At 44.4% G+C, this 21,303-nt stretch overlaps 1 protein-coding gene across 1 annotated transcript in view; it reads right to left on the reverse strand.

The window, feature by feature from the left end:
• Positions 1 to 4,004: 4,004 nt before the first annotated feature.
• The window catches only part of LIN52 (lin-52 DREAM MuvB core complex component), a 112,422-nt gene continuing 95,123 nt past the window's right edge, over positions 4,005 to 21,303 (reverse strand). Inside the window, exon 6 of the mRNA XM_056133766.1 lies at positions 4,005 to 5,896. Within this exon, the coding sequence (XP_055989741.1) occupies positions 5,841 to 5,896 (56 nt within the window). The 3' untranslated portion in view covers positions 4,005 to 5,840. The remainder of the gene's footprint in view (positions 5,897 to 21,303) is intronic.

Here is a 21,303-nt window from a genome sequence, read left to right on the forward strand (position 1 = left end):
GTGCACTGCTGGGTGTGGCCCAACTCTTTCCTCCCCAGAGAGCAGAATTCATGAGTGTGCTGGGGTCGTGTGGATTCTGGAGACTAGCTACAGCTGAACAGGGCCTCGAGGTCATCCCAGAGATGCTTGTCACTGGGAGAGCTGCCCACAATGCCACCAATGGAGACAACGGGCACACAGGATGGAGACCAAAAGGGGACCCATAGGCAGGTGATGGTGAACGATTAGCAAACACTGGGCTTCTCCCGAGGGTGGGGCATTCTCAGTGCTTCAGAGCCTGGCTCAGGCGGCCACACTAGGTGTGCCAGAGCCACCTATCTTGTCCCTTGTCCCATAGTCCTAAAGTGCCCGGAGTGTGAAACACTGTTTAACGACCCTGTCCCTTCACAGGGTACCCCCTGTCCCACATCTACCCTTGGGTTACTGTTGTATGAAGCGGAAGACAATTTGGAGCTTATTAGTGTCCCAGAGAGACATGTAACTTGTGTCACTGGGACCCAAACAGCAAGAGTCTTAGCGGCAAACTCCAGCCGAGAAAAGACCGAGCGATTGTCTCACCTAATTACGGGGAATGGCCCTCTTTGTGTTTGTGATTCGTACGGTTGTCCGATCGCTTTTGATCGCTTTTTTCTATGTGCTGGCTCAGGCTGGGCTGGAATTGTGCTAATTAGAAAAGAAATGGACAGAGTGATCCTGTCAGCCCCGGTTACTGGTGGGGACAAAGCAGAATATTATTTGGAGGCAGTGTTTTGTGAGAGCCCTTCTCCCGGCTCTCATTAGGCAGACGGGGTCTCCAGGAGGAGCAGGTTCCGAATGCCTGGTCCAGCTAATGGACACTGGGGTGCTCATGTGCTAATTAACAGGCTGTGCCAGCATGTGTGCCAACCAGGAGCCTCACAGTTACACCTGCTGCTTCCGGCGTCTCTAACTGCTCCCGGGCATGGAGATGAAATGTAGGACAAGGGTGGGAAGCCAGAGGCCTCTTTAGGCATCAAGGCGTACCTCGAGTGCCCCAAAGCCTAAGCAGAGGAAGTCAGCTCCAGGCCAGTTGGAACTCTCTAAACTCTTGGAGACGGCTGTTCGCGTGCATCCTGAGGGCGGGCGTGTAAGTCCTCGGGGTAAAATGGAGCCAGGCAGGAAGACTTCACGGACTCCAGTTCTCAAAGGACAAAACCAGAAACTAGGGCACACAGGCAAGTACTTGGAGATGGAGTCTACAGCTACCGTGTAATCTAATTGCCACGTTGACCCATCCCCACTGTTGCCTCAATCCCTGCTCTGCCTGCTGACTTTCCTATGAGGCCTTAATCCTGGCAGAAGCAGAATGCACCAGGGTGTTGGTTCCACTAGAAATGAAATTTCTTCACGTTACTTCAAAGCTCTGATGGAGCCCAAACACCCTTTGGAAACATGTTTGGCAATGGAACACTTTTCCGAGGCTCCATCTGCAACACCTGATTTGATTAGTCTGCAAGGCAGAGGAGCTTCAGTAAAGTGCACCAGGTCAAGAATGAAGTGCAGGTGCAGTGAGAAGCTCCGCTTACAAAATACGATGAACGGCGAACAGACAAAGAGAAATTAACAATGGCATTTTGCTATCAGTGCAATTCAAACCCTGCAGACCTCAGTGCTCTAACATGGGAAGGACAGCAAGCAAATCAGCCGAAGCCTGAAACCTGTGAGACCAAGTGAGCAAGAGAGGAAAAGATGTGCGGAAGTGCTGGAGAGATAGTACAGTGGGTAGGGCGTTTGCCTCACGTGTGGCAGACCTGGGTTTGATCCCCGGCATCCCATATGGTGTCTGTCCCAAGCTCCATTGGATGTGGCTCCCAAAACCAAACCAAATACCCCCCCCCCCGACTCCCACAAAAGAAAAAAAAGAAAGAAAAAAGATGTGAGTGAAAGTCTGGAAACTTGAACTACATATCAAAGCCAGGCTTTTCAGGCTGTGTCTGATACGTCATCACCAGAGGATGATGATGAGGGTCCTGTGAATGGCAAAGGGAAAGGGACAGCCAATCTCTGAGCAAATAAGAATAGTTTTTTTGTTTTTAATGACATACTTGTTGGTGTTCAGTGCTTACTCCTGGCTCTGTGCTCGGGGATTACTCCTGGAGGGCCCAGGGGACCCTAGGACGTTCCGAGGATTGAACTCCACTGGCCACGTGCAAGGCAAATGCCCTACCTGCTGTACTCTCTCTGGCCCAATTTATGAAGATTTAGAGCAGGGCATTCATAACCTGATGCTTTTCTAGATCATAAAGCTCTGTTGTCAACTAAAGCATTTGCTTAGAAAGCATTCTAAAAGTTGAGCCACATCCCAAGCCGGGCTGTGTAATATCTTTCTTTGACTTCACAGGGATCCCGCTCTCTCTGGAGAAGGAAGCTCACAGTTTTTCGAGTGTGTTTTCTTCTTTTTCCCTTTCACTAACATTTCATTTCAGAAAAAAGGAAAGAAAAAAAAAGAAAGCAGAGATGAGCCAGGAGCGCTAAGCATTTTGTTTTCTTTAAAATAGAAAATTTTGGGGGCTGGAGCGATAGCACAGCAGGTAGGGCGTTTGCCTTGCACGCGGCCAACCCAAGTTCCATTCTCAGCATCCCATATGGTCCCCCGAGCATTGTTGGAAGTAATTCCTGAGTGCAGAGCCAAAAGTAACCCTGTGCATTGCCGGGTGTGACCCAAAAAGCCAAAAAAAAAAAAAAAAAGAACATTTTCTCTAAAGGTCAGAGCAGGTAACCTATAGATGGGTGACAGCCGTGCTATTGATGATACTTTCCCTTCTCTAGTGCTTGCAGAGTTAAAGAGCTCACACCAATGGTTTTAATAGGTGGCAGAGAAACATTTCTTTTCAATCCATCACATTTACCTGGAAGTGTACAGACAGGTTTGGAATTCCCAGATCAAAGGAGACACTTAAGAACTAGATGAGCAGAAAGCAATTGTAACCTGGAGAAGCTTAACATTAAGCAGGGCGGAAAGACTGTACAAAGATGGCTTAAAGAGTCAGAGAGTGGGTAAGAGTCCTAAGGCTAGAAAGCATCCGTGATGTCGGAATGCAGGGGGAAGGAAGAGAACTTCTACTGGAAAACATGGTATAGGAAGGAGAGGTTTTTTTTTTTTTTTTTGCTTTTTGGGTCACACCTGGCAATGTACAGGGGTTATTCCTGGCTCATGCACTGAGGAATTACTCCTGGTGGTGCTCAGGGGACCATATGGGATGTTGGGAATCGAACCCGGGTCGGCTGTGTGCAAGGCAAACACCCTACCTGCTGTGCTATCGCTCCAGCCCCAGGAAGGAGAGTTTGACCTGTACAAAAGGGATATGACTCTCTAGGGATTCAAGTGTGGAACTGGGAATTGCTCAGATATTAATTAATCAGAGTAATGACTTCCTATATGGGAGAGGAAGACGTCAAATGAGGTTGATCGGGATTCCATGGGAGCATTTTTAATGTCAGGATGGGAGATGCTGACCTTGTTAGCAAACACAGGCAGGTATTAAAGGTTTCTAATAGGTGACTGGTAGAATCCAGTGACATGGGGAGCCCAATTCCCTCATCTTCCACTGTGATATTAAGGGAATTACAGTGGAACTTTTTGATGAAATTTACACTTTAAATATACAACTTGGCTTTTATTTATTTATTTTGGTTTTTGGATCACATCTGGAAGTGCTCTGGGATTATTCCTGGTTCTGTACTCAGGAGTACTCTCAGTCTTTGACTGCATTTAGGGAACTATATTTGGCACCAGGGATTGGATCCAGGGTGATCGGCATGAGAGGCAAGTGCCTTTACCTCTATACTCTCTCTCTTATCTTTGTGGCCTCAACTTAGCTTTTGTTTTTGTTTGTTTGGATTACACCTGGTGGTGCTCAGGGGATCAAATGTGGTGCTGAGATTCGAACCAGGGTTGTAGACACAGATGCATGCTAGGCAAGTGCCTTAACCTTTGGACTCTTTTTCCAACCCCACGTTGGCTTTCTGAGAAAAACACTCTCCCATAAAAGGGATATATTTATTATAAGGACACAGAAATATACAAAGTACAATCTTCTAACACCCTGAAACACATATACACACACATTTTACACAGATTTATATTAATATAAAAATACATCATTGACATTTCTAAGGACAACAAATACAAACCCAATAAATATTGTAATTCTAAAACATCTACTTACATTAAGTGCTGGTGACAGTAAAAGGAAGAGGCTAAAGCAGACCAGAAAACCAACTAAGAGTTTCAGGTTATACACCAGTTGGTTTTGGAAGGTAGCCCAATATCCGTATTTCCCAATTTCCCCACGCACTTTGAAGAGTGCTTGGTGTCATCCACTTAAAAAATAGAGCAAAGGAAGGATTTGACACGTGGCACTATTCTCCCTCTCCTCCCCCTCCCTCCTTCTCTCAACCGCATTTAGAGATAAAGGAATGTTATTAATAAGATTATGTTAAAACCAAAGTCTCTCCAACCTAAACTTCTCTCTAGCAATCTGAGCAGAATGTATATCCATCCTTTGTGTTTCGTATACGATTTCCCCTCTTTCAGTAAGTAAAACTGCATGGGTGGTCATGGGTTCAAATGTCAGAGGTCAGAAAATGGGTATAAGTCATTAAACCAAGGATCAAAAACTTGAACACAACTTTTGTGTCCCAACACCAGTGAACTACTGTCTCAGGGGTCATCTTTTCAGAGGCTGAGAAACCCCCATGTACCTCTCAAGCATGAGATTGAAGGTGGCGTATAAGACAATATATGAAAATGTATAATAAATTTTACCTACAGACTGGATTTTTTTTTTTATGCTTTAACACAGAGACAGACAAATAACTGTCAGAGTTCTCCATAAGACTTTAGTTTAAGCCTGGAAATTCTGTTTTTCTTTCATGGTGTATAATAAACTCTCAGCTCTGTGTGGATATGGAGTCAAACATGGCGATCACCCACAGCACTTTCATTTAAAAGTAGAGTTTTCCATCAAATGGGGAATCCTGCAAGTCTCCGCCTTTTCCTAGCTTTCTGGCCATGACTTTCTGGATTGAATCTGTAACAGATGAACTGGAACTCAGAAATCCTTTCTGTTTTCCTTGAAGTTGGCCTTGAGGTCTAGTACCTAGTGCAACTGTTGCCTTTCACTATATAAGCTAATCTCAGGATGGACTCAATACACATGGTTCCATCTTCTTCCCTATGTCAGAACCAACAACGGGGGCTGGGAGGTACGGAAAGAAAGGAATTGGGGACAGGAGTTATCAGGACAGGGGTAGAATTTTAAAAACAACCTTCTTTACACTTCAAGAAGATCCTGGTATCTCTAGCTGGGGATTCTTGGAACCTAGTCCACACCGGAGAACTCTCTGGTCAGGCCAGAAGACCTGATCTAAAATCAAATCGTTCTCTGGTTTCCCTGCATCCTGCATACTTCCTAAGAGATCAAGTACCATTCAAAAGAACCCATCCAATCAACATGTCACAATGACTTTGCCATTGCTGAGCCAAATCGAAGGTGAGATCCGAGGATGCCTGAACCATTTCTAGAAACGAGAAAGCAGGACTTGGGCCTTTAAGAATGATCTGCCCCTGACCCCCTGCTACCAACATCAGAGGCCGAGAAGGGCGAAGTCTAGAAGCTGACTGAACAACTGCACTGATCCGTGAGTAGAGCAGATTCTTCTCTTGCTGCTGCCGCAAGTCCTCAGAGGCGCAGAGACCAGGAGCAAGGGAGAGGGTCGGTCCAGGAGGCGACCACTTGGCTCTACCGGGCGCGCAGATGCAGAGCGGCACTGCAGGATGTGCGGTTCCAGGCCCCAGGACAGCCTCTCCACAGCAGCTGCTACTTCTTCGGCTTCTCGAGAATGTTGAGGAACTTCCCCCGAGTCATCTCTCTGGCTGGAATCACAAAACAAATGCGAGATCAATAAAGACCTACCATTTGCAAAGGAGACCCCAGGAAGACCTCAGTACAAATTTAAACGCAGTTGGATTTAAACCAGACGGAGAGGGTCCCAGAGACCATTACGGGCTGAGCACACACTGTGCATGTGGGAGGCTGGGTTTAATTCCTGGCACTCAAAAGCCCCCCCAAGTACTGTGAGGAGTGACCCCGGAGCACCAAGAGTTGAGCAGATCTGGAGCACCACTGGGTCTGGCCCCCAAACAAAAGCAAGCCAACAAGAAAACGGGATATCAAGTTGCTCCCAAAATAGTTTCAATTTCTCTCTTCTCTCCCGGGTCATTTTCTCCCTCCCCACTCCCTTTCTCAGTGCTACCTAAATGCTCATGCTAACATCTCAGGGAGTCTGCTCTTGGGGTTTGGTCTTGGAGGTTGAAATGCAACCAAGATTAGAGTCTCCTCTGGATTGTTGGTCTCTGGTCATTTATAATCTCAAATCAAAAATCAGATATCATTTCTCCCCATCTCTCGCCAGTAGCTGGATTCTGTAATACAGCAGGGTTTATATTCCCTTGGTGCAGTTCAGCTGGGGTCGGTGTCATAAAGCACGGTTTATAGAGCTTTGGTCCTCTCTCTCTTGGCATTGTCAGTCCTTAGATATTTAATATAGCCAGGCAAGGTTTATGTTGCTTTCTCCGACTTTCTGCATCATCAATCTCTGGAAGCTATAGTTACAAGAGAGTTTTTATACAGCTACTTTCCTACACGAGGCACCAAAATGAGAGTAAAACATTCCTCAATTATAACGGGTCACTCTAGAACAACCCCACTACCCCAACCTGTGGGAGCTCTGATAAACCAGTACTCAAAAATAAAAAAGAAGACTTTATGTTTCTTTTTTTTTTTGGGGGGGGGGTGGCAATCCAACTGTGTTCAGGGCTTACTTCTTAGGGATCAGTCCTGGTGGGGCTCTGGGGACTATATTAGGTGCTGGGCTAGAACCTTGGTTGGCCACTGTAAGGTAAATGCCCTCCTGACTGTACTCTCTGTCAAGCCCCACGCCCCTTTCCTCTCATGCCCATGAGGTCAGCTTCTCAGAGAGCATGAGTGGACCTGATTGTGCTGAAAGTTCTGATGAAGGGCTCTGGAACCCCGCAGAGCAGACTGTGTCTTACAACCTCCGAAGAACAAGCCTCAACTTGGCCAGCGTGGCAGAGCCCCACAGGGCTGAGGGGATGTCTGATCCGTATTTTTTTCCCCCTTTTTGGGTCACACCCGGCGATGCACAGGGGTTACTCCTGGCTCTGCACTCAGGAATTACTTCTGGCGGTGCTTGGGGGGACCATATGGAATGCTGGAAATCGAACCCGGGTCATCCGTGTGCAAGGCAAACGCCCTACCCACTGCGCTATTGCTCCAGGTCCTGGCCTGGTTTCTTTGCGGCTCCTCACCCCATCGTCACTGACACTGGACCATTCCAGGCAGTTTCCAGCTTTGTTCAAAAGGGATGAACTGTGTAACCAGGGGAAGGTTCGGGAGCTGCTGGCTGTTCACTGCCCACATTCACAGAGCCTGAGCCCCAAGAGAGGGCAAAGAAATCTCATGAAGCCAGGATGGAAACCCCAGTGCTAGGTCCTTCCTCACAAGCCCACCCAGGCTGAAATCAAACTGACCATTCTTTTCTTGGCGGATTTATACCACACGCAATACACGGAAAGTTCTAAAGACTTGCAATGATTTGTTTACGGAGCTGTCTTCCATTATTCTTTATATCACCAGCCCCTAGCATGGTGCCAGACCTTATCTACTGGGTAAGTGTTGGCTGAATGAATGATAAGATACAAAACCAAAACCAAGTAACAATACAGAAAGTTCCTCTTCTTTCCACAGACCAAGAATAAGCTGTGTTTGTGACACAGAATGCTCCATTCTCTACTCTGCATTGTGGGATTCTTTTTTTTATTCTTTCTTCTCTGTCTCTTTTTGGTTTTTGGCTCACACCTAACTGTGCTTATGGCTTACTTCTGGCTCTGTACTCAGGGATCATTCCTGGCAGTGCGCGGGGAATCATATGTGATGCTGGGGCCAGCCACATTCATGGTAAGTGCCTTCCCCACTAACCTATTTCTCCCTGCCTTTATTAAGGACTATAAACACAGAATCAGATAATCCTACAACATGGTAAGAAGCAGGTGCCCAGGAAACCAGACATGGGTAATACAAAACTCTGCTGGGAAGGAAGCAGCCTTATTCCCCAAACCATGAACCGGCAGTGTTATACTGATCTTATTATTTCTGCATGTTGCTCTTCAGATTCACCCCCGCATCTCCTCCCCCCAACTCTGAACTACTGATTTTCCTAACTGGGAGAATGACCAATATTTAAAGACTTAAAATACAAAAGGATCCAATCTATTCAAGGGATCAAAAGGATTTAAAAGGGAAAATAAAAGGATATTCCAAAGTCTCTCAGGGGCAAGCTCTCCTTGAATTTAACCAATCCCTTTTAACAACCCTTTTCCACTCAATCATTCCTCCCCCTTCAACCTAATCTAAGTACACAGAGCTGCAGGAAACCACCGTAAAAGTAGAAGTAATTCAAAAGACATCATCTTCTACATGGGAGGGGAGAAAGTTTTCCTACTTGCCAGTCCCATATAGGAGATATACGAATTGGTGACATAGCTGCTCCCTAAAAGAGGGCCGTGCCCGATAAATCACATCCTAAGCACCAACCCCTTTTTGTGCACGGTGAAATTGCTGTGGGTCAGGGGCTGCGCCAGCGCACGTGCCCTCCTGTTCACTTGTCATAAGAGATGTTAACATCTCTGATTAATTCATAGACCCCTTATTTGATTCCTCATTTCTTTACCCTGCTCTCCTGCTCTGCTGCCATGTGAAGACTCTTACCGACCCGCTACAGTAATCACCACCCACTCACTGCACCCCCCCCCCCAAACCTAGTGAAATTGTTTAGTGATGCCAACCGCGCTTTTAATTTGCAAGACATCAGACACAGAGGTAATTTATACCAACATCTGTTCATTTTTGACTTCTGAAACAAACTCGCACATGCTGCTATAAAATCCCATTAGGAGTAGGAGACAGCCTTCTGCTACTATTCTGGATTCCTCTTCTATGCGCGCGAGCACACACACACACACACACACACACACACCCTTCCAAACGGAGTTTTTTTGGGGGGGAGGGTGTGTCACACCTGGTGATGCTCGGATCATTCCTGCAGGGGTTCTGGGAATCATACGGTGCTAGGGATTGAACCCAGGTCAGCCACATGCAAGGCAAGTGACCTACTCACTAGACTATTGCTCCAAACCTCCAACAGTTTTTTTTAAATGTAAATGCACTTTATTAAGTAATTCCCACCAAGGATTTCAAGTCTTTGAAACCTTTAGAGATTGCTATAGCTTATTTACAGGAGAGGTAAGTATTTCTATTTCCCCTGCCCTTTTCCAACCCTTCTTCCCAACAGTGATGTCTTGGTAGAATTTAACACCAATGGCCAGGTTAAGAATGCATTCTTGGGGCTGGAGTGATAGGACAGCGGGTAGGGCGTTTGCCTTGCACGTGGCTGACCCGGGTTCGATTCCTGGCATCCCATATGGTCCCCTGAGCACCCCTGAGTAATTCCCGAGTGCAGAGCCAGGAGTTAACCCTTGTGCATCTCCAGGTGTAACCCAAAAAGAAAAAAAAAAAGAATGCATTCTCGAGGCTGGAGTGATAGCACAGTGGGTAGGGCATTTGCCTTACACGCGGCCAACCCGAGTTTGATTCCCAGCACCCCATATGGTCCCCCAACACCACCAGGAGTAATTTCTGAGTGTAGAGCCAGGAGTAACCCCTGTGCATTGCCAGGTGTGACCCCAAAAGAAAAAAAAAAGAATGCATTCTCCTCAGTTTGGCATTTCTAGCTCCTCGTTTCTCTCGGAAATCTTTTCTTCCACCATGTGTTAGAAGATAAACCCAGTGACAAGAGTGCCAGGGAGAATTTCAGAGTCAATATAAGGGCTGGTGAGAAAGTAGAGCAGGTAGGGCACTTCCTTGCATAAGGCTGACCTGGATTCAACCCCAACATCCCATGTGGTCCCCTGAACACAACTAAGAGTAATTCCTGAATGTACAGCCAGGAGTAACCCCTGAGTATTGCTGGATATGGTCCAAAAACCAAAAAATAAACTAGCCCCCCCCCCCGAAAAAAAAAAGATTCATTACAAGCTGTTAACTATTTTCAAATTCTGGATGAATTCTCTAAGAATACAAGATCAAAGAGCAAGACCACAGTGCTACTCCTCTCTAATCATGAAGTCAAGAAGCAGCCCCTGGTCGGCGGCTACCGCTAGGTGCCCGGGACAGAAAACATGACCTTCACACCCCACCAGGACTGACAGTCCTTCCTATGCGACATCACCTGAGAAAGCCATGACTGCCTGTCACCAGAGGGTGGTCATGCGAACTAGTGCTGAGTGGGAGAGAAGGGACTTTGTGAACACCACCACAACAGCATACGGATCAACTAAGGTCAAGTTTCAGCTTTCTGCTGCTTCTGTAGCCCTACCACTGTTTCTTTTCTTTTTGCTTTTTGGGTCACACCTGGCGATGCACAGGGGTTACTCCTGGTTCTGTACTCAGGAATCACCCCTGGTGGTACTCAGGGGACCATATGGGATGTTGGGTATCGAACTGGGTTGGCTGCATGCAAGGCAAATGCCCTACCCTCTGTGCTATTGCTCCAGACCCAATCCACCACTGTTTCTTGAGGGCTGTCTGGTTAGAGGTGGCCATGACTGCCAGAGCCTAGTCTGAGGGTGCTGTGTGCTTTACTAAAAACAAAAAATGCTGGGGGACCAGAGCAACAGTAACAGTGGGTAGGGAATTTACCTTGCACATGTCTGACCTGGGTTTTATCCCTGGCACCCTGTATGGTCCTCTGAGCACCAGCAGGAGTAATTCCTGAACGTAGAGCCAGGAATTACCCCTGAGCACTGCCAAGTGAGATCCAAAAAGCTCCCCCCCGAACCCCAAAATAAAAAAAAAGTGTTGCGTGCTTTATTAAAAAAAATTATTCGGGGGCTGGAACGATAGTACAGCAGACAGAGCATTTGCTTTGCATGCAGCCGACCCGGGTTTGATCCCCAGCATCCTATATGGTACCCCAAGCACTGCCAGGAATAAGCTCTGAGCATCGCTTCATGTTTTGTTGTTCTGTTTTTGGGCCACACCGAGCAGTGCTCAGGGATCACTCCTGGTGGAGGTCATGGAACCATATATGGTGCTGGGGACTGAACCTAAATTAGCGTGTGCAAGGCAAGTGCCTTACCCACTGTACTATCTTTCCAGCCCAGTACGTGCTTTGATATCATCTATCCTTTGGGCTCCCTGATTCCTCCACTCTACATTTAGCCTCATTTCCCGCTTCCTTTCTACAATGACTACCTCCAGGCTGCCTTCGCTGCAGTAAATTTTCTGGTGGCTGGTTGAAAAGATTCAGTGGTACAGATTGATTTCTCCCCCACGAGGGGATGAGGGATTACCACAGGCACCCTGGCTAACGAGATTGGGTGCAGAGTCTCACGGGACCAGCCCTCTCTGCCGGGGTCTGCAACTTTTGCCCATGACATATGGGTTTCATTACAGAGAAAGAGTTTCCAAATTATAACTTTGAGGCAATTGCCTGAGAAAACGGGACACGGTTTTAATGTAGGAAACAGTGCAAAGATGAATAACTTTTAATGAAAAGGAAGAGATGCGTAATGTTTAGTTTTTAACTTCCAATGCAAATTATGTTAAGTTATTCTGTCCATAATATAATTGAGAACGACAGTGAGCTGCAGAACAGTTGCTTTTCCACTGGTTCTCTCACATCCTAAAGAACACAGCAGGCCGCTTCTGGAGTCTCTCCAACAAGCAGCAAGAAAGAGCAGCAAACGCAGCCTTGAGAAAGAGGCCACTTAGCATTAGACCAACATGGATTCAAAGACTGGCCCTTACAACGACCCTGGGCCACTGCACAGTACCCAAGTCCACTTTCTCAGCTTCTTTCCTGTCTGTCCAAGGTGACCCAAAGGTCAAAAACATACAAGCTGTGGTGTGACTTTCGCTTTCTTTCACTTGGAGAAATTGAAGTGGCAAGAGGCTAAGGAAAAACAGGATTCATCTCTTTTGGAGTAGGTGATTCCTAATTGAAGACAGTAACAGCTGTGCACCGGAGCTAAATGAGCATGCTACTAGGGGACAGACAGGGTATTTTCACAAGACAAGCATTTCTCTCAACCCATATCCATTTAAAATATGCCATTAGTCACTCAGTTACAAAACAAGGGGTGTGTGTGTGTTGCAAATATATGCTTAGATATATAAGTTACTTATGTAGAAGGGCTGGAGCGATAGCACAGTGGGTAGGGCGTTCGCCTTACAAGTGGCCAACATGGCCGACCCGAGTTCGATTCCTCTGCCCCTCTCGGAGAGCCCGGCAAGCTACCGAGAGTATTCGATATGCCAGACACAGTAACAACAAAGTCTCCAATGGAGACATTACTGGGCCCGCTCGAGCAAATCGACGATCAACGGGAGGGCCTTTACCTTTACCTTTACCTATGTAGAATAAAGAAGCAAGGAAGGGGGAAATGGAAGAATGGAAGAATCCAGACTGTCTGGTCAGCATGTAATGAGAGGCTGAGACATAGCTCACAAGTACCTGCCTTGCATGTGCAGGGCCCTGGGTTCAATTCACAGAAAAGGAGGAAAGGAAGAAAATGGGAAGGGAAGGGACAGGAAGAAGGAAAGGGAAGAATGCCGATTAGGATGTGGTGGAACCAAATTGTGGCTTTCTAAATTAGTTTAGGGGTATCAGAGTTCTGCAGCAAATAGCAGGTTCTTTTGGTTTTCAAAATCATTATTATTTTGTTTTGGAAGCCACAATGAACAATACTCAGGGTACCATATGGGGTACTTGGGATGGAACCCAAGTTGGCTGCGTGCAAGGCCCTACAATGCCGTACTCTCTTCCCAGCCTCCCTTGGGTTTTCATCAGCCACAGAGAGCAGAAGCAGCTCCTTATTTCTTCACAGAAGTTATCCTGTTTGTATCAAATGAACATATGAGCAGAGTGAGGAGGCCAAACTAAATATTTTTAAAAAGATCTCAAATGCAAAACAAGCACAAACACGAAACAACTTGGGTCTGTGCAACATGTACACTCTGGAGGATCAAAACCCTGCTGGAGTAATGTTGGCTAGCAGAGGCAACTGCCTTTGTGAACGATATCAGTCATACCCTCTATCAAAACTGAATCTAGGGCCGGGAGACAGAATAGTGCGTTAGGGCGCATGCTTAGCATGTACTCTATAGGAGTCTGATTCTCTGTACCACGTGGTTCCCTGGGCATTGCCAGGGGCAGCTCTAGAAGCCCCTTAGCACTACCCGGGTTGCCCAGGTATTTCAAGTCCAGGCAGCTTGGCATCCTCAGTTCCTTGCACTGAACTGAGACCAGCCCAGTTGGTCTAGAATTGTCAGTAGGGTCCCTGGACCCCCACCCAATTTTTTAATCAATGTGATGAATGATTACTTAATTAACTGCATAGATGATGCTTTGTAGAAATGATAATACTTGTAGAAATTTGTTTTGTTTTGTTATTTTTACAAAATAATAAATTTGTTATTTTTGGGTCACACCTGGCAGTGCTCAGGGCTTCCTCCAAAGCTCTGCATGCAGGTATCAAAACCATGTCAGTTGGTACCAGACAAGCACCTTATCCACTGCCCTATCTCCTTAACCCCTAGAGTAATTGTTTTAACTGTTCGTTCAAATTACTTTTTCTTGGGGAATGGATCTGGAAAAACAGTATAGGTGTTAACTTATTTTGACTGTGGCTGAGCCCAGTTAAATACCCAGCACCAACCAGAAGTGATACCTGAGCACAGTGCCAGGAGTAGCCTCTGAGCACTGCAGGGGTGTGGCCCAAACCTCTGCTCCGAATTACATTTTTTAAGGGGTCAGGGCCATCGTCAGTGGTGCCCAGGCTTCACTGTTGGCTCTGCTCTCTTGGATCACTCCTGGTGGGCTCAGAGAGACCATAAGGGGTCCCGGGGATCAAATCTTGGTCAGCATCATGCAAGGCAAGCACCTTACCCGCTCTGTTCTCTGCCCCAAATTACTTTTTATGGTCCTTGTAACTGAATGCATTCTAAGAACTATGACAAGAGGGATCTCCCAGTTATCAGTGTGTTACAGAGCAGACTCTGTGTGTGTGTGTGCGCGTGCGTGCGCATGCACGTGCAAAATAGTACAGTGAGTCCCATGGAGTACCACTATAAACCAGATATTAGAGAAGACTCAAAAAAATTAGAAGTGGCCTTAAGATGATGGAATTAGCTGTTCACAGGAGCTTTGGTACCTCAGAGGGGAAGAAAAGAAAACCAATGTGATAAATAATGTTGATTTCTCTCTTGCAGGGATATAGAAAATTTTGCCATTGCCCTGGCACAGTGCCAGGGTGCAGCAGAGCAGTGGCAGGGCAGTCTGCCAGACCAAGTTTCTTCACCATGTTCAGCTGAAACCTCTGCACAAAGTGTACCATTGAATGATCAATAACTCAAGTGAAGGACTGAGCACTTTCTAATTTCTCTAATAAAAGCACGTGGCATCGGTGCCATTTCTTCGAGGAGGCAGAACTTTGAACTTGTCTCATTAGGATACTTTTGGTGACCCTCAGAAGGTGATGGGATGGCAATAAGATCTGTGACAATTTTCTACCAACTCTCCTGGGTGTGGACTCTAAGACCACCAAAATCTTTACCTTCAGAATTCCAAAATACCTTTTTAGGGAACACTTTTCTGATTTGCTTTCCATTTCGTGTTCTGTTTCTCTAACAGAACATTTTTGCTGAAAAAGAGATGGGCTGGCTAAGGATAGTGTATCTTCCAGTGGATTCTGAGAAAGATAATTTTATAGCAAATCATTTTTCCTTCAATTCAGAGTAAAACCTACTTCCGGAGAATGTTTTATCCTTGAAAATCTAAGACTCCATGTTCAGGTAAACAAATATGGACAGTTTCAATATGGAAAATAATTTTAATGCTTTTTCACAACAGGGGGGCAAAAAGGACAGGAATACCCACCAACAGATTTATTCTCAGCATATAAAACATCAAGCACGAACATAAAATATGGGAAGTGTCAGGCATGATGCCTGAAGATTGAAAGCACAAGTAGAAGAATCTTAATTGTCAGGCATTTGAAAAATGTTGTATTCAGGTCAAAGTCTGTGTTTCTCTATCAACTCTCCTTGCCCTGCCCTCTTTTAAGAGTGAACCAAGACTGGATTCTAGATACTCAACATTTTCCCATCATCCTTTTCCCTAAGAAAAACCAAACCAAACCAATAATAAAGCACCTCCCACCCCCAAAGATCTGTGTTCAATAAATGAGAATCAACAACTTCCTTTCTGTACTTCCTTTCATTTTCAGAGGGCCAGCCGGCAGGCGTACTTCACAGTTTCACTTAGCCCTTTTCAAGGGTAAACTCAACTGAATGAAAGGCAATGAGACCAAAGGATGGATTGATACTCTTGGGGTGAGAACTTTTATTAAATACTCATAAATTTGTGCAGAACATTCATGCTTCAGGGCCTTTACATAGCAATCCATCGTGGTGAAACACTTATTATGACCAAAGGCTAGTAGCTTCACACAGCCTTAATTTCCTCATCCATAAAGTAAGAACAGCAATAATAATCTATCATGTAAGGTCGAGACAGAACAGCAACTAGTCAAAGTGACTTGATCAGTACACAAAATATTTAGCTCCAAGTTAGATCCTTAGGCTAGAATCCGCTCTCAGGGAAATGAGATCCAAGATCACAGTACAGACCACACATTTCCAATGATTTGGATATTAGATAACTTTCCAACTTAGAACAGTCTGCAGAGGATGAAGGCCCAGTCTGACCTCCAGGGCAGGGAAAGAGTTACATCTTCACACTGAGAAGCCAATAAAAACCTCTCTTGATTATAATTTAGATAAGAACCACTGGATTGAATAATAATGTCTGAAACTCCCCTGGCTGTTTCACCTTGAGAGGTCCATCACTGGGTTAAACATGATGCTAATTGCATTTGGATTGATTAATTTCTCTCACTCCTGTCTATTCGAATAACGCTTAACAAAATAATCATAGCACCCAGAGCCAAATCTTTTCCGTCAAAGGAATGAAGCCATCAGAACAGGCAGAGATGAAAGAAATGAAGATGACCCGTAATTACTGCTACGGTGATATCATTACCATATTATACAAAATGAATGTGGGGGGGAGGGAGAGTGGAGAGAGAGGAGGGGCTGAGATTATTTATTTTTTTTAATGGAACCCTACAATCTAAGAATAGAGATCTGAAATAAAGTGCAATACACAAAAATATAGAACTTAAAACACTTAAATTTTGCACACGAAACTGAAAAATCCAACAAACATGGGGCCCAAGATATATCAAGTGTCTTGATCTGTAAGCAGTGATTCACATCACTGTTTTTCTACCACAACAACACATTGTGTATGACTGGCGTGGAGATTTATATTGTAGTCTTCAAAAGTCAAGACACTCTGGGGAATGACTGGAGAGCTTTTCTTTAAGTCAGTTTTAAGATGGATCTATCTGCAAAATTAGAATATGGGTACTAAGGGTCAGAGAGATAGAACAGGGGCTAAGATGTTTGCCTTGAATGCAGCTGACCCCAGTTTGATCCCTGACACTGCACATGGTCCCCTGAGCATCTCTAGGAGTGACCATGAGCACAAAGTCAGGAGTAGGACCTGAAAAGTGGTGGTGTGGCATCCAGCACCCCTATGTCTCCACAAAAGAAATTTAAATCAACTACAAAAAGAATATGAGTATCAACTGCAGTTAGTTCTAGTAACATAGCCTTAGTTTCTTGTCATTTGAGATGACTATTTATTTGTTTTTGTTTCTTTTGGTCTCCCGCGCCTGACTGTCCTCGCTCGCCGGGACCCCTTGGAGGGGAGCGGGTTGAGCTTTCCTCCCCGCCCCGACCAGGGCTCCGGCAGCCAAAGACCTCCAGGACCAGCCACCACCATGCTGAGACCACTCTCCGCACACATGAAGGTACTGGCAGAGGGACAAAGTCACGCGGGTTCCGGGACCGAGATCTCCAAGCCTACTCGGATTTGGGCCGAGCATCCTCCACCCAGACTCTCCAAATTCCAGTAGGCGGGGATCACACCCACCAACTGGCCCCCTGGCGCCGTGTAATCCCATCAACGGCCAAGACTCAGAGACTATAAAAACCAGCTCCCGGAACCGACATCTTATTATGACATCTTATTATCTCATTCCTACTTTGGACAAACTGGCAGGTTACCGAATGTAGTCTGCCCACAGGGCAGAGTCTGGCAAACTCCCCGTGGCATACCCAATATACCAAATATCAGTAACAATGATGGGTCTCATTCTCCTAAAGAGCCTTGAATATAATCTCAGAGCTAGGATGAAGGAGACGTTACTGGGGCCTGCTCGAGGCAATCGATGAATAACAGGATGATTTGTGATTTTTGTTTCTTTGAGGGGCCCACACTTGATGGTGCTCAGGGTTAACTCCTTGCTCTGTGTGGAGGGATAACTCTGGTGGGGCTCAGGAGACCATATGTGGTGTTGGGGTTGAATCCGGGTCAGCAAGGCAAGTGTCCTACTGGCTGTACTATTGCTCTGGCTCCTTGGGACGACTTAATACAGCAAAAACCAAACCAAACAAAACTATGATTACATGATTACATAGTACTAGACACTAATGCCTCAATCTATCACTTATTAGATGGTGATTTCAGATAAATAATGTAGCCTTGTTGTGAGACTGGTTAAAGTGCTCAGTAAGTGCTAGAAAAAAATTCTTCCCGGGGCTGGAGCAATAGCACAGCGGATAGGGTGTTTGCCTTGCACTCGGCCAACCTGAGTTCAATTCCCAGCATCCCTAAGCACCACCAGGGTTAATTCCTGAGTACAGAGCCAGGAGTAACCCCTGTGCATCACTGGGGGTGACCCAAAAAAAGAAAAAAGAAAAGAAAAAAATTCTTCCCTATGATTAATTTTATGGTTATTTACAGAAATCTGCAAAATGTTTTATTTCATTTACTGAAGTTATGTGAAAACTCGTATAATATTTTGCAAATATATTTTAGCAATATACACATATTGGGCTGGAGCGATAGCACAGAGGTAGGGCATTTGCCTTGTGAGCTGCTGGCTGGCTGAGCCTGGTTCTATTCCTCTGCCCCTCTTGGAAAGACTGGCAAGCTACAGAGAGTGTATCTCGCCTGCTTGGCAAAGTCTGGCAAGCTACCTGTGATGCATTCAATATGTCAAACACAGTAACAACAAGTCTCACGATGGAGACATTACTAGGCCCGCTCGAGCAAATAGATGAACAATGGGAGGACAGTGACAGTGACATATATTATGTACATCTACATAATAGACTTATTTATAAAATAAATAATATTTAGAAGGTATATCATTTTAATAAATAAGATAAATGTGGAACATATTTTTGCTACAGTATTTTATATACAGAACGATCACTAAATTAAAAAACTATTGAAATTGTTTTTTAGCATGGACAAGGTAATGTTTTTCTATTTCTTATATTACAAATATTCCAAACATGTTATTAGCAATTGAAAACAAGCATTTGTAGTTTTAATTTTTATTTGGTGATAAACAGGAATAGTATTTTGAAAGAAAAAAAGATACTGAATTTCTGTTGGATGAAAACAAGAGTCTATTTATTTTCTCCATTTACTCAGTATTAACTGCTTTCTTCCTTGATAAGCAATGGGATAGAGTCGAAAGGGACTATCTTATTTGACTTTAGAATTAGATCTAGATTTGATTAAAACCCCAATCTCTTTCCAAATTTTAAGACCCCGAGTAAGTAATTTACTTTTCTGAGCATCTGTTTCCTCAACTGTAAAATGGGAATTATAAAATAGATGTTGCAGAATCTTGTGAGATTAGATAAGGTAATATATTAAAAAATCCTTCACACAGCCTGTATACAGTAGGGAAGTCAATATATGGCCATGTTAATCATTTTTATCCCTCCTCAGCTCAATTTTGGGTAGTCTTTCCTGACCATCCCATCCAAAGGGAGTCCTCTTTAGTTATTCTCTCTCAGATCAACTCATGTATCCACAGCATTTACCAGTATCAAATTTTCACTGTTTATTCACCTTCATGCTCCTTGAAACTGAACAGAATTTTTATTATAGCCATAGTATATTGTCAATGATATACTTATTTAATGCATTTATTTATACAGAGAAAGAGAAACTCTGCTTTTTTTTCAACCCTTAAAACTGAGCTTGAGAATTTTGTTTTTGGTGGGCCTGGTGGGGGTGGGAGGTGAAAGCACTTTGTGGTGCTCAGGGACCATACGGAGTTTGAACCAGGACCGATGGAATGCAAGGCAAGCACTTTAACCCCTGCAATATTTCTTCAGTAAAAAATTTTGGATATAGGGCTGTCTCTTCTCTGGAGAGAATTCAATTTTGTCTTGAATGTGTTGCTTTCACTTTCCCCTCCTCAGATTCCCTAAATAAAACTATTTTAACACACACACACACACACACACACACACACACACACACACACAAAATGTTCTAGTAAAATCTAGTGAAATTACATATACAATTTACTCTTTGACCCAGCAAGTCTACTTCTAAGAAGCTAACCTGAAGATAGACCTGCATAAAGGTTAAATATAATATTCACATACCTACTCATTTTGACACTATTTGAATAAAGAAAACTGGAAACAACTCATGTCTATCAATGGGAGAAAATGAATTCTCTCTTTATTAAGGAGTAGTGTTCATCTGGAAAAAGGAATGAAGATACCTAAATATTGCAATGGAGTGATTTCCAAAATATACTGTTATGTGAAAAAGGCAAGGTGCAGGCAAATATACGTATGTATATAGAAAACATATGTTTTGAATACAAATATTTGAAAGGTCAGGGATGTGACTCAGAGGAAGAGCGCCACATGTGTAAAGCCCTAGGCTTGATCCCCAGTACTTCCAAAGAAGGGAAGGGAGAGAATAAAGTTTAGTACCAATATTTACTAATAGTGATGGAAACCTAAGAGAAGAAAATAGGGAGAGATAGAAATAGAAATGCAAGATAAGACACTTTAACTATGCCTTGTTTTATGTTTTACTTTGGGATACTGTAAGTATTTAATACTTAAAAACAAAAACTTATTAAATAGAAAAATCTTCTAAAAATTGAAGTAAATGGGAAAAATCTTGAATCTAAAAATTTGTATTTTTATATACCACAAATGTTTAAATAATTTAAAACTATTTCAAACTTATTTTAATTTCTTGGGTCCGGAGAGATAGTACAGCAGGCAGGGCAAATGCCTTGTATATGGTCAGCCCAGGTTAGATCTCTGGCATCCAATATGGTCCCCTGAGCACCACCAGGAGAAACCCCTAAGTGCAGAGCCAGGAGCTCTGAGCCGTTGAGCACCACTGAATGTGGTCCCCAAAACAAAACAGGGCTTGAGCTATATATAGTACAATGGGTGGGGCATTTGCCTTGCATGAGGCTGACTCAGCTTTGATCCCTGGCATTCCATATGGTCCCCTGAGTACTGCTGGGAGTGATTCCTGAGTGCAGAGCTGGGAGTAACCCCTGAGCACTGTCAGGTGTGGCTCAACCCCCCCAAACCAAAACAACCCCCCCAAACAAACTCCTCTCCCCCCCAAAAAAAATTGTTTTAAGTTCTGAGAAGAACACAAAGTCACTGACTCTTCCTAGTAGACTGGTCTGGAGCAAGAACTTTGAGGTCTTCTCAGACTGGGGGTGGGTAGATTCCACACCCCCATCCCTCCCCACACCTCCCCAGAAGGTTTCAGCAGCCTCTGCCAACACCTGACATTTTCCAGTATAGAATAGAAATGGCCCAGTTTCACAAGTAAACTCATCAAGCCGTAAAGCCACCAAATCGTCCCAGCTCCTGGAGTGCACAGTCATGTAATTTCACAATACACCTGACATGAAAGTTGCGTAGAAGACCACCAACTCAATGAGCAAAAACAGTAACACAGAAGGCTGAACTTGCACCAACCAGCTCAATAAATCTTCAGACAATGAACGACTTTAGTAACACCATTGTGAGATTTAATAATGATCACAAACTGACTTGCTGATCTATTTTCTGATTAATTCCTTGTAATAAGCAATAAAGTAAATTTTTTAAAAAAATTATACATCCTTAGAAATCTCAAATGGGAAAGATGGCCTAGGAGATAAAGCATTCACCTTGCCTATGGCTGACCTGGGTTCAATCCCCAGAGCACTACCAGCAT

This window comes from Sorex fumeus, unplaced genomic scaffold, assembly GCF_029834395.1.
Source record: "Sorex fumeus unplaced genomic scaffold, SorFum_2.1 ptg000098l, whole genome shotgun sequence".
NCBI classification, from domain to species: Eukaryota; Metazoa; Chordata; class Mammalia; order Eulipotyphla; family Soricidae; genus Sorex; species Sorex fumeus.